The 14,481-nt window shown below is 37.3% G+C and overlaps 1 protein-coding gene across 3 annotated transcripts in view; it reads right to left on the bottom strand.

The window, feature by feature from the left end:
- DHX57 (DExH-box helicase 57) overlaps positions 1-14,481 on the bottom strand; it is a 117,702-nt gene that overhangs the window by 17,301 nt on the left and 85,920 nt on the right. For all 3 annotated transcript variants that reach the window (XM_064494566.1, XM_010997262.3, XM_064494567.1), the window contains 8 exons: positions 13,112-13,233; positions 11,741-11,936; positions 11,064-11,188; positions 9,794-9,927; positions 8,829-8,883; positions 7,112-7,317; positions 3,516-3,632; positions 799-895 (listed from right to left, as the gene is read on the bottom strand). In XM_064494566.1, the coding sequence (XP_064350636.1) occupies positions 799-895; positions 3,516-3,632; positions 7,112-7,317; positions 8,829-8,883; positions 9,794-9,927; positions 11,064-11,188; positions 11,741-11,936; positions 13,112-13,233 (1,052 nt within the window). The remainder of the gene's footprint in view (positions 1-798; positions 896-3,515; positions 3,633-7,111; positions 7,318-8,828; positions 8,884-9,793; positions 9,928-11,063; positions 11,189-11,740; positions 11,937-13,111; positions 13,234-14,481) is intronic.

Here is a 14,481-nt window from a genome sequence, read left to right as displayed (position 1 = left end):
ACCAAGAAGACTAAATAGTTGATATTCTACAAGTAACAAGTAACAAGCCTAGAGGACACTAATCAGCAAAGACTCATTTTTCCCTACCTTTAAATCCAGAGAAAGAGAGGCAGAGACAGTCACATACGTTAAGAAACTTCACCTTATATTTCTAGGGGGTGCTCTTTTATCAAGTAGTTATCCCTTTAGATATGAAGACACACCCAGCGTGTATTGCTATTGGAATAGGAACCATTCAAAATTATTTTTTCTCAAAATGGTAGCATTTCCTTGCTGTTCCTAACACTGGCTTCTCCCATCACCTGTATCTGGCAACTGAAATTATAGTTGACCTTTGAACAACACAGGGCAGAGGGTGGTGGGCGACCCTTTGCACAGTAGGAAATCTGCTTCTATCTGACAGTTGACCCTTCAAATCTGTGGTCCTCCGAGCGAATGGGTCCATATCCATGAATTCAACCAACCACAGATCATGCACTACTGTAGTATATACTACTGGAAAAAATCCGCATATAAGTGGACCCATGCAGGCCAAACCCACGTTGTACCAAACGTACACGTAACTTTGCTGAGCCACTATGTTAAGTGAAGAGAAATATTTTTATATAATAGAATGGGTTTCCTGATTTCCTGAAACAAACTGACTTGTCTATTCCCAGCTGGCATAAACAAACATTTTCTTAAGGAGTGACATCAGGGTCTAAAGAGGGTGATGACCATCAAAGAGACCTTTCTGGTTATTTATCTTCACATATGACTGCAACAGATGATGAAGGCTATAGAAAGCAATGAACTTACCGATGACTACGTCGGTTGTTGAAAAGAGCATTAGACTGTAGCTGTTCATAAAGCATCTTGATTTCTGCTAGTCCCGGTAAAAATACAAGTATAGCACCTGGGTATATAAAAACAATCAATCTGGTAAATGCAAAAAAAGAAAAAACTAATACAGACTATAGTTTTAAGTGAAAAAAATTAATAATCTGTGATTTTTCAGTGTCAATTTTCCTTTCTTTGTGAAGTCCCCAGGGAATTTAATGGATAATAAACTTGCAAAATATATTTTCTGACTTAATAACTACAAAATAAATGAGGTATTATATCTTTTTACAACAACAAAAAAATGATGTGTGGAAACATATAATGCCTTAAGTTATACAAGAATCATTAGCAAAGCTCTTTAGACATAGTCCTTCAGTGCCCTGGGCACTGACATTCTTTTCTATAGATAGAGTTATCCTTCTAATCTTATAAGACAGAACAACTCTTCTCTCCATTAGTAAATAAAATCCATAAACACTTTACTGGAAATGAGAAAAAGAAACTGTAACTGGCTGGCCAGCCTGATAATTTAAATTCAGATATGTGTTGAAGAGGCAGTACATTAACCAACCATGCCATATTAGTGGTTTATAGGCTTTAAAATTTTACATGAAAGAAAATAAGCAGTGATAACTGACTGTGTAGTGTATTTCTGTGCCAAGAGCAGTCACTCAGCAATAGTCACCTCCTTTTGTGCTTTATTCAGAGAGGAAATTGATACTGTCTTCACCAGCTCCTCCTTTAATCCCACAAATGTCTACTGGGTGCCTTTGTCAGCTCTGTGCCAGGTACAGTGAAATATAGAACAAATTCTGCCCACAAGGAACTCACAACCAATTATTTATGATAGTTATTCTCCCCACTAAATAAATAAGGAAACTAAATTGTTACAAAAATGGAACTCTGAAGTAAGAAGGGCAAAAGGTATCTTTCCAAGTTGGTTTTAATACTTCATAATTTACAAAGAATGTTCACATGTTATCTCATTAGATCCTCATAACCACCCGTTAAGAAGATTTTTAGTACCCTTTAAGACGACTCTGTAACATGGTCAGAGTGGAGTATGAACACAAACGTAGGGTTTCTGGTACCAGATCCATGCTCTTTCCATTACATACTCCATGCTTTTCTCTCTACTAAAGGACCACAAAATTTAAGAGTGTAAAATAATCTATATGGATGGAAAAAAATTTTTGCCTGTATTTTCATGTGCCTTCTGATTTGCTCTGCCCTCATGGCTTGGCCATCTGGATAAGAGGTATCTTTGATATTCACAAATAATATCACCAACTGCCTAATCACTACAACACGTTTGCTTTGAATTCTGGTAATTTTCTAACTTTTTTTGGCTGCTATACTTGATTTTTTTCAATAAGTCTTTTTCTTTGGGATGAAGTAAGATATTCAATCCACTGATACTGCATTAGCCAACACTGGCTACTTGTCAAAGGCTGAGAAACAAGGCACTTCAATAATTTTATGTGGTTCACATGTTTCTTTAGAAAATACCACACAATGATTAAAGTCTAAGCAGAAGAGGGCAGTCATTCCCATTTCTCTTAAGCACTATGTAATGAGTCCATAATATAATCTTCTGATCTATGATTCCACTTAATGATCACATCACCCAACACTGGCTGCCTCTATTCATGCAACAAATACTTACTCGATACCTAAATATGCCAGGCACTGTTCTAGGGTCTGAGGAACACAGTGGTGCACAAGAAATCCTTATTCTTAAAGAGCTTACATTCTATTGAAGGTAGACATATAATTTTGGATAGTGTTAAGTGCTATAATGAAAATGAAAACCATTTTTGGATATTATGATAGAGTGAGGGGAGCAGGGCAGGACAACAGATAGGGTGTCAGAGAAGACTTCTCTGAAGAGAAGACGTTTGACAGAAACCTGAATGATGTGAAGGATTCAGTTATGAGATGATGTAGGGCATTCATTCTGGGGATAAGGGACTACAAGTGAGGAAGAAGCCACTGAGACAGAAAGACAGTAAGGGGAAGATAGGGACCACTCTGCGTTATAGTAGAAGAGGAGGAGGAGTGGTGACAACAATGATGACAAATATACTAGTACAATTATATTATCATTGTTGGGGTAGTATCTGCTGGGCATTAACTACATGCCAGGCACTGTGCTAAGCGCTTTATATATGGCTTCTTTTAATCATCAAAACAGAGGACTTATTTACTGTCTTCATTTTACAAACAAGGAACCTGAGGCATAGAAAAGATAAGGACTTTATGCAAGGTAACAGAGCTCCAGAGGAGCAGAACAGGGCAGTATATCAGACTCCCCAAAGCTGCTCCCTTAACTCCACTGTCCTGTGGCCTCCACTGCAGAGTCTTCATGTAATTCAAACACTCATTACTAGACTCCCATTTAGCCAGGGACTGAGTGTTGAATGTGTGGACACCTAGGCCTTCTTTTCAGCTTTCTTCCTTTTGGACCTTGTATTGTTAACATCTGATAAAAGGTAAAACTTCCTCAAAAGGTCAAAGGTAAAATTTCCCCCTGAAAATCCTAATAAGCAACTTCACACACAACTGGGGGTGAGAAGGTGAGGGTAGGGGGAGCACTCCAGGAAGGGAGGCTGTCCCCACAATGCCCACTATCCAGGAAGTGGGCTCCCTTCCCTCTGCCACCTCACACATGAATGAAGACAGGCAGCAGTTACCTGGAGGGTAGGAGTGCTTTCCATCCACTATCCACTCTAGCAAGGCCTCGATTAATTCAAGATTAACCTTTTCAAAATCCATGATGGACATTGTTTTGATGACTGATTTGCTAACCCCTGAAAGAAAGGTAAAAATCAGAAGGATAATTATACCTTATTAAAGAAAATATGCGGGCGGGGGGTGGGAAGAGACAGACTGGGATTTCAAATTTGTAGATACTGACAGGCATATGCAGAATAGATAAACAAGATTATACTGTATAGCACAGCAAAATATATACAAGATCTTGTGGTAGCTCACAGTGAAAAAAAATGTGACAATGAATATATGTATGTTCATGTATAACTGAAAAATTGTGCTCTACTCTGGAATTTGACACAACATTGTAAAATGACTATAACTCAATAAACAAATGTTTAAAAAAAGAAAGAAAGAAAGAAAATATGCCTGGGAACCAGGCGAGTGTCTTGATTTGATTTAATACTACAGATGTTCACATTTAATGTACTGAAATGAACTTTTTTACTTCAGGCTCTCAGAAAATACAGGCTCATTAGAAGAACTTTTTGCTTGAACAATGACCCAAAGAGCAGAATCCTGTCCCTGCTGCAAAGGCCCAGAGAGGCAACTTTGAACTTTCCTCCTTCCTTCCCCTTTTTATCTTTCACATGCTTATTGACATTTAAGTTCTAGAAACAAAATTCAAAATCAAATACATTTTAGAAACCTCTTCCAGATTCAATTAAGTCATAAGTCAGATTTAATGAAAGTCCAGCTCACAGTAACCATGAACAACAGTAACTTATAACCTTTAAGGTTCCTTTGAGAAAGTCATAAAAGTTATGAATCTTCCCTGAAAAATACATGTGATTTTAATGGCTTCACCAACACCCCTGAAGTCCACACACAGATCCTTGGGTAAGGGTCTACAGTCTCCTTCTAATTCATCTGAGGCCCTAGTAAAAGATTCGTTCCTTGGGTTGCACCACAAACCTTAGCTCTTTGAAAAACAAATAGCATATGCTTGGGGAGAACGACTCTCCAAAGACAGCTGCCCTTTCCTTTTAAGTCTTTCTAATCACCTGAAAGAGTCTAACTGGAACAAGATAACCGTAGTTGGTATCAAGGAAGGGAAGCTTCCTACACTACGCTGAAAAGCTTTAAGAGGGGCAAGAGCAGTTTCTAAACAATGCTGTTCTGGCAGAGGGAACCCTATGTTGGTGAAAAATGAAGAAGTAGGCTACACAAGCAAGGGTGTGGTTGGGTGTGGAAGGCAAAGCAGGAATCATTTTTATTTGCCAAGATTCCAAATAGCCTGACTTCTGAAAAAGGAGAAAGAATTAGCTAACTAGAAAAAAGAGAAATGGAAATCATAAAAAAAAATGTTTTATAGTTTGGCAGATTTTACTAATCAATTACATATTTTAAAAGACTGATCATTATTAGTTTTTAACTAGAAAAAGTTTTAAAAATTGAGCTAGGAAACATCACTTAATTTTCTGAAAAGCCAAAGAGAGCACTGAGATCAATTAAATGAAGTCTTTGTTTTATAGGAAAGGGAGTGTTGGAGAAGCTGAGTAATCAGCCCAGCATCACACAGAAACTAGTGGCAGAGTCAGGTTTCCAGGCCTCAAATCCTTAGAAAAGAGTTCTCAGAGGTGCCTTCTGAACTTTGGTATCTCTGTGCTTGAAATTAGAAAGACCGCGGCTTAGAGCCAATCATAATTCTTGGAGAAAACTCTGGAATTTCAAAAGAGAAACCGAAGAGATTTTCCCGTTGAATAATTTAATAGAAGAAGGAAATGGGAACTGTCAGCTGGTATGATGTACAGAAAGAACACAAACATCTGAATCATACAGTTTAATTAGAATCACAAATCTGTACTTACTAGCTGGGCACTATGCTGTGGATTTGTATTGTCTTATTTCATCTCCTAAACAAGTCCATTTTATAAATAAGGAAACTGAGGTACAGAGAAGATAAGGAACTTGCATATATACGTGGGTTTATGAGAACCTGGGGAGTTGAACCCAGATCTGTAAGATACAAGTCTATGCTCTTAACCTTACTTCTCAGGAATTTGGGAAGATGAAGTGCAATCATGTTTGGGAGCTGTGCATCTCTTCCTAAAGAGCAGAACAAATGGCTAATGCCCTAATTCCTTGATCACTACCATTTCCCATGCAGGACTGAGTCTTTGGGTAGAAGGAAAAAAAGGAAAACTCACTTGCCTTTTCTGCTACAGAACAGGGGTTGGAGGCTCCACCTTTAAAGGTAAACACCTTTTTTTTGAAAGGACTAAGAGGAGCTGGGGTGGCAGTTCAGAGAAGAGAGAGCAGAAAAGACAGCTGAGAGTTGTCCAGCCTTTAGGAGAAAAGAATAGTAACCTTAGGGTTTCTATGGTTTCAGCCCAGCTGATACGTATGGAAGATTATCGAAGAACAAAGCTGGGTGGGGTCTGGCACGACACATATAAAAATGTCCAGCACAGGAGGGACCCTAAAAAAAGATGTTATTTTCAAGCCCACTAACTAATGTTATAACTAGTGGGTGAAATTTTGAGGATATTATAGGATATTTAAATAGTCCCAAATCTCTCTCCACAACTGATTTATTAACTACAAAGGGAATAAGTAATACAACAGGGAAACACAGTCATCATCTTAACCAGGTGATCAAAGTCAACACTGCCAAAAATGGGACAGACCACATCATGTGGCTCCTGATACGATGTACTGAGATTCAACACTGTTTCTGTGGTTTTCTTATCAAAAATATATAACCTAAGATTAATTATGGGGAAATATTAGACAAACCCAAATGGAGGGACATTCTACAAAATAATTGGCCCAAACTCTTTAAAAATGTGAATCACAAAAGAAAAGTAAAGGCTGGCAAATTTTTCCAGATCAAAAGAAACTAAAGACATACGATGACTGAATGTAATATGTAGTCCTGGGTTGGATCCTGGACCACTTAGAAAATAGCAAAAAATGACATTACTGAGATAACTGACAAAATTAGAATATGGACTGTGGCTTAAACAGTAGTATTGTATCAGCGCTAAATGTCTTCATTTTGATCATGTCCTGTTGTTTACATAAGAGGACGCCCTTGTTCTGAGGAAATACATACCAAAATATTAGGAGTTAAGGAACATCATATCTGCAATTTACCCTCAAAAGACTCAGGGAAAAATATATACATAGACACAGAGCAAATAATAAAGCAAATGAAGCAAAATATTAACAACTGTTGAATCAAGGTAAAGGATATAGGAGAGTTCATTGTAGTCTTGCAAACTTTAGTTTTGAATTTGAAATCATATCAAAATACAAAGTTACAAAATACTCAAGAATATAATTCATATTTTACTACCTCCCAATTTTTCTATCATTAACACATTTCTTTAATAATTAGGAAAAACCCCACTGGTATATGTAGCAACAATTTTAATCTAATATGTGTTGGAACTGTTATTTTTTTCAAAGTTTAAGGTTGTTCTGAATAATTACAGACAAGGTAACCATGAAACACGAGCCACTTTTCTTCTGGATCACAGCGGGGGGAAAACTAGTTATCTCTGCACATTACCTTTATAGCGGGCCAGGAGCTGCTTAAAATCTAACTGTTGATCGGGCACTGCGTCTTTGACAGAGTCCTGGTCCTGGAGGTGAAGGGAGAGCCGCAGGTCTTCCTCCACTTCCTCAAATGCAGTTCTGCTGCGCCGCGCCTTGAGCTTCTCCTTGGACATCTGCTTCATGGAGCGCGTATATGGGCTCCCATCCTGTAACACGTACCTGAGGAAGGAAGACAAGGAATGTGTGCATGAACGTGGGTCTGTGGGTGAGGAATGAACATATGCACTTATTTTATGAGCTCATTCGGCAGAATGTTATTCTGTTTCTTCCCAATTCACATGCTATTCTTCTACCAGTCCAGGACTCTGTTGGCTGTGCCCTCTTGCTGGTAGGGAACACAATGGAATGTGTTTTTACTCTATTTTAAGATAATTCTGGAGGCAATGAGTTTGAAAAGTGAGAAAAAAAAAGACAGGGAAACTAGCTGAAACATGATTTCCCCAGAGATTCACATTCAGTGGAAGTGGGGCAGGAACCACAAAACAACAATCTTAATAAGCTCCCTAAGTATGCTTCTCGCAGACTGAAGTTTGAGAGCCACTGTTTTGGGGCTTTTAACTTGAGAATATTGTATCATTAAGTAAATACAGAATTAGGAGGGGGCTTATAGGAATGGAAGGAGCAGGGAGGAGAAAAATTCTGGGTTGAGCTTAAGGTGTCAGACATCAAAGCTGTTTTCATTCTGGCACTCAGAGGTCAGGAATGAAGATATGGATCTGGGAGTTCGTGGCACAGGGGTGACAGCTGAAATCACATGAGTCAGAGAGAGCCAGGGAAGAGTTTAACATTGAGAAGGAACAGTGCAAGGATAAAATCCTGGGGAATCTTCAAGGTCAAAGAGTAGGAAGAGGAAGCAGGGCTTGCAAAGGGGAGAAGTCTGTTGGTCTCCAACAGACATTATCATTTTCTACCCAGTACTGAACTTATACAGACATGTTAACACTCATATGCACTGCAAACTCCTTGAAGGTAGGACGATAATGATAATAATAGCTAACATTTATAAAGCATGGGCCAGGTACATTTCTAAGCACTTTGCAACTATTAAGTCCAAGTATTAATTAATTAACTAATCCTCATGACAACTCTGTGAAAAGGCTACCATTAATATGCTCATTTTACACATGGAGAAACTAAGTCACAGACAGATTAAGCTACTAGCCAGTGCGACAGTGGGTAAGTAGAGGGATTTAAATACTAGCAGCCTGTCTGCAGAATTAGTACTCTTTCTTTTTTCCATCTAAATTCTCCATGTTTGGTCCCTCATTTTTAAATAGAGCAGTTTTAGGTTCACAGCAATACTGAGCAGAAGGTACACAGAGTTCCCATAGACCTCTGCCTCCACACGTGCACAGCCTCCCCCATTATCTACACCCCCAACCAGAGTGGTACATTTGTTGCAACTGATGAACTGACATCCATATGTCATTATAATCAGAAGTCCATAGTTCACCTTAGGGGTTCCAGAGACAGTACTTTTAATATATAATGTTACTTGTGAATTCAAATAATTTGTATAATAAATATTCACTGAGAGGGGAAAGCAAAACCCTCAAATAGAAAAATCAGAAGAAACACTAACACATTTATTAGTATCTGGGCACACTGACGTAAAAGAGCAATTCTGTTTTCAAAGGCTTGCACCAAACCTTAATTTACGTCTTCCTTACCTTGTCATAGCGATTGCATCTTCCAGAAAATACTGATCAACAGGAAATGTACGACCTAGAAGAACAAGAAAATAAAACAGAAAACTCTCAGAATACATGTTCAACTCTCTTAAAATTGTCTGTATGTGTAAAATTCTCTTAAAACAAGGCTTGGTACAATAAGGTACAATTTATTCTGTGGCCTTTAATGTATCCAAAAAAAGCTTTTGATGACAGAAATTGGAAGGGGTAGATTCTAGTTAGTAAATAACAGAAGTGTACAGTTGGAGAGACAATCATTTGCTTATTAATAAGACCTCTTAAAAAAAAATCTGTTACAACTTTTCCTCTCCTCCTCCTCTCCCACAGGAGACCTTTAAAGAGTCAACGATTGTATTCTAGATCAAGCATATAATTTTGTCTTTAAATCTATTGTCAATATCCTCTATAACTAGGACAAAGAATACTACTATTCATCAGTCAGTGTTTCCAAATTGTTCCTTTAGAAATCAATTGCAAAAGGATAAACCAAACCCCAAGGTGATAAACTAATTCCACAATTAGACTATGAAAGCATCAAAAGAAGACACAGGCTGTCCAACTTCACTTTCTCCCAGAATGAACCAATATCTGGAAATTTAGCAGAATTCAGCAATAAAGAAATATGCTATACACAGATACAACTTCTCTCTTTATGACAGATTACCATTATAAGCTCACATTTTGATGTTAAACATAAAGGAATGCTAGAAATTCTAATAACCTATACTTTTAAAAATGCATATATAAATTAAAATCTCCCAGCAAATGAATATAACATTATCTCTTTAATTTTATTATATGGTTGTGGTTTTATTTGTTATCAACTAATCAGTTCTTCTCTAGAAAGAGGTATAAATACCTATTAATTTATATTTCAAATGAACTTTAAAATAATTATATCTGCTTATTAGGACAATACATATTTAATGATGCATTTTAATCACCTGGTATAGTGATAACTGGGCAGGAATTAAAATATTCTGAAAAGAGCTCAGCGTTTAAAGTTGCACTCATCAGAATAACTTGAAGAGTTGGTCTCTGCAACACAATATCTTTCAAAACTAGCAGCAAGAAGTCACTAGAGGAAAATAAAAGAAACACCTGAGGATCAAACAAATTCAATACATAAAAATTAATAACTTTTGACATATTTTGAGTAAGTGTAACACCTATGTGAAAAAAATTTATAACACTCATAGAAAGATGTGTCATGTTCCTAGAAGTGAAGACTTAATGTTATAAAGAGATCAATTTCCTACCAAATAAACTAAATTCAGTGTAGTACAATCAAAATACCAACAGGGTTTATCACTGCATTTGAATCTACATGTACATAAAGAGGCATATGCAATGATTTTCATTATAGCATTGTTTGTAATAGCAAATCAATGGAAACCACCTAAATATCTATCAACCAAGAAATGGTTAATGATAACAATGTCATCCATTCTAAGGAATAACCTGAGGCAGATAAAAGGAATAAAGTAGAACTCCAGATCAGATATGAAAACATCTCCAAGACGTTGTTAGTGAACAATATGTACTATAAAACAGCAATATCCTAACTGGTCTCCCTGTTGCTCCTTGGCCCCCTGAAATCTGCTCTCAATATGGCAGACCAATAATGCTGCTCAAATGTAAACATGATGGTGCCACTCTTCTACTTAAAATCCTTCGATAACTTATCGAAGTCCTCGCTGACAAGGCCCTATGTGACATGATCTGTACCCTCGCCACTCATTTCCTACTGCTCTTCCCCTTATTCACTTGGCTCCAGCCACACTGGCACTTAATACAGGTTCAATAAATATATGAATGAATGTCAGGACTGAATGACTGACCACATGAACAAAGAAGGAAGCACATATTGACCAATGCATCAGCTACAGCACGCATTACATCTGTTATTCCTGCTAAGCACACTGCCCCACTCAGCAGGATGGTGCCCGGGAGGGTGTTAAGTATCTCTTATTAGATGATGTCCATCTAATAGGATGACTCTTATAGTGATGAACACGTGCTCTCCTCGCATTTTTCATGTCACAGGCCCTGGAGACCTCCTCTCTAAGCAATTCCTTCTCTCTAACTGAAGTCTTCTCTATGGCAATTACCATTTCGAGCTCTACGGAACAGACTTGAAAGCAGAATAAAATCCTTTCAGCCATATCTTCATGTTATGTGTGTGGGTATTCATCTGGAAAATCTTTGTCTTACCTTTCCTCTGTCCTCTCGTGAACTTCATCAACAATGATATGGGTGACTCCTTGTAGAGCCGTGTCCCCCTCGAGCCTCCTGAGCAGCACTCCTGTGGTGCAGTATAACAGTCTGGTGGCTGAGGACTTACATAAAAGGGCATGGAGAGCTTTTGTGAAATTGGTGAAAAAAGGGAACACTTTCCTGGCAAAGCCATATTTAATGGATAGGGATAAAGAATATTGAAAACACCAGCAGGTCCATTTAATATAAACCAAAAAATTAAATGCATAGTTTCTTGCTGGCAACAAAAACAAAAGCTTTTCTACTTCACATCAAAATGTTAAATTTAAGACTCTTAAAAAGCATTCAAAAACTATTAAAAAACAGAAAAACAACAGTGAGCGATGAAATCAATTCTGAATCTGTCTATTCCTTACTTGGTTAAAAGGATTAAGTCCCAGATTTAAGAATAAAGCAGCATTTACTAGATCACTTTTGTCAATAAGGAACAGAAGGTCTCCATAGAGGAAATGAAGTACACCCAAATAAGAGTTTAAACCAAAATATTCCTAAAAGGACTTGGGCCCTATTGAAGTGTATTTCCCAACTTGCCTGTGAATCTCCTGATCCCAAGAGCTCTTTACACTTGAAAATTGTAAATTTCTGTCATCAGGAAATAAGCAGAGCATACAAACCTTAACGCTTTCTAGCCGGATCTGGTACCCCACAGTCAGACCCACTCTTTCTGCCCTTTCCTTAGCAACACGCTCAGCGACAGAGACTGCAGAGATTCGTCGGGGTTGGGTACAGATGATGTTGGCCACCTTCTCAGGGGGTCCGTTCAAAGAATCATCCAGAATAAACTGTGGAATCTGTGTGGTTTTCCCACATCTGCATGTCAAAACAAGTCCGAAAATAAGAGTTTTCAAGTGCTAGCTAACTAGAGAAGCAGTTGTGTGCAGTGAGGAAAGTGAGAAAGCGAATTAGAATAAGAGTTGCTCTGCTTCCTATGTCTTCTAAACCTATCCACAGACTTATTATGTACAGTTGATAACTCCTAGGAATTTGCACTCAGATTAACAGGGCAATCAAATAACAGTTTCCTATCATTTATGAAACTGGAACTACTGAATAAATATTAGGTTAAGGTCTATAAATGCCTCTAGGAATGTGAACTCTACATATAAATTATATCTAAAGAAATAGGAGTATTACCTTATGACTGTTAAAATATTTTATATTTTTCCCTTTGATGGGCTATTGCTTTGGCTATAATTAGACCGAGGTTAAAAAGATAAGAAACTGGGAAGGGGGAGGGTATAGCTCAGTGGTAGAGTGCATGCCTAGCATGCACAAGGTCCTGGGTTCAATCCCCAGTATCTCCATTAAAAATAAATAAACTTAAATACCTCCCCCTAATAAATACATAAATAAATACATAAATACATAAATACATACATACATACATACATACATACATAAATAAATAAATAAAAAAAGATAAGAAACTGGGAGACAGAAAGTTACCACTATATCAGTGAGTCTGGGCACAAATGTAATGATTAAATTGAAGACCTCTGAATACAAAACTAAATTAAGCCTGCAAGTTGTCCCTGCTGAATAGGTCTGGATAACATACAGAGAGTGTGAAACAGGAAAAATAATGTGCTCTAAGTTGTTCTTAAACAAAAGCTTTAAGGATTTCAGAATAAATTTAGAAGATGAAAAGTTTCAAGCTAAATGTTCTGGAACTATTTGAAGAAATTTTAAAATGGGCCTTGTTAAAAGCCTCCAACTAGACTTTTTGCCTTAAAATTGTCTCAAGGCAGAGGTGAAATATGTCTATAAATTCCTAAATTCCTGAATTGTTTGTTTTTTGTAACTTGGCTCTGTTGGCTACAGTTGCCACATTATTAGCCTCTGTGAAATATTATTTAATATTTGACAGGAAGAAAGCACAAATAATACCAGCTACTGGTTTTTTAAAAGTAAAACTGTCTGCGGTAACCAGGGCATATACTGTATTTATGGATAAAAGCTGAATTACAAATAAACTTCATTCTTACCCAGTCATACCACTTACAACAAGCACTTGGTGCTTGCTCAGCAATTCAAGAATGTTTTCTCTTTCTTCCCAAGCAGGGAGCGACTGTCTTTCTTGCAGAATTGACTGGAACTGTCTGGACGCCTAGTAAAATAAAAGATAAGACATCAGTTGGGCTACTTGGAATCACCTTTCACAAAGCTCTGAATGTGGAATCCCATAGTTAGACCCACCCTTTCTGTTTTCTTTAGCAATTTGTTTAGAGACAGAAATTGCAGATTTGTTGAGGCTGGATGCTAATGATTTTAGTCAGAAGGTTGTTCAGAGAATCAACCAGAATAAGCTGTGGAATCTGGTTTTCCTACATCTGAATAAATGGGAGGATCTTATAAGAGAAATAATCCTTCTTGCTTAGCACCCATCCAGCTCCTCTGGCAAGAGTCTCTACTGGCACTGTTCAACAGGACTCTCTGTGCTGACGGAAATGCTCTGTATTTGTGTTGTCCAATATAGCAACCTCTGGCTACATGCAACTACTGAGCACTTGAAATATGGCCAGTGCTACTGAGAAACTGAATTTTTTATTTTATCTAATTTTAATTAATTTAACTTTCAATAGCTACATGTGGATAGAAGCTACCATACAGGACAGCATAGTTCTGCATAGTAACAGATTTTTACCGAAATAATAATCAAAGCATTCGTTAAAGGGTTCTTTTTGGCCAACCAACACATCTATGTAACTCAGTCTGACATCTAATGGCCAATGCTATAAACACTATACTGTAGGTTAAAAACGTGGATGTAGTTTTGAATAACATAAGAAATTATATACTAACACTTAATTAACATATACATTTTCTGCAAATAATTTTATCATATAAATTTATCACTTCTAAACACATTGTTCAAACTGAATATGTAATTTTTCGTTTCTATCGTTTATTATTTATGGTACGATTTTCTACTCAATGTGACATTCTACAGGTATTGTACCATATATGTAATACTATCATACTGTGTCAAAAATCAGAAGTACAGAGCTTATAACTGGAAGGGCCCTTAGACAGCATCTAATCCAGTCCCCAAACTGGTTAAGCATACATCCTACATCCAACTCTGCCCTAACAGTTCACTTGTTAGTTCTTTCAAAATAATCTTCATGTGAATGGGGTCAAAATAACTTGGACTTTGGAAACAAGAGAATTAGCTTGAACCCCTGTGTTGTCACTTACCAGCTCTGTGACCTTGGGCCAATTATTTATTCCTGTGAGCCTCTGAAATGGGGTCCGAGTCCCTCCTTACCCTTCTCCTTTCCTACACTGATATTTCTAACGTAAATCACAGTATTACTTTTCCTTTCATTTATCAGATTTCTATCATAATACCAAA

This window comes from Camelus dromedarius, chromosome 15 (genome assembly GCF_036321535.1).
Source record: "Camelus dromedarius isolate mCamDro1 chromosome 15, mCamDro1.pat, whole genome shotgun sequence".
Taxonomy (NCBI): domain Eukaryota; kingdom Metazoa; phylum Chordata; class Mammalia; order Artiodactyla; family Camelidae; genus Camelus; species Camelus dromedarius.
This window is presented reverse-complemented; position numbering and strand designations above follow the sequence as displayed.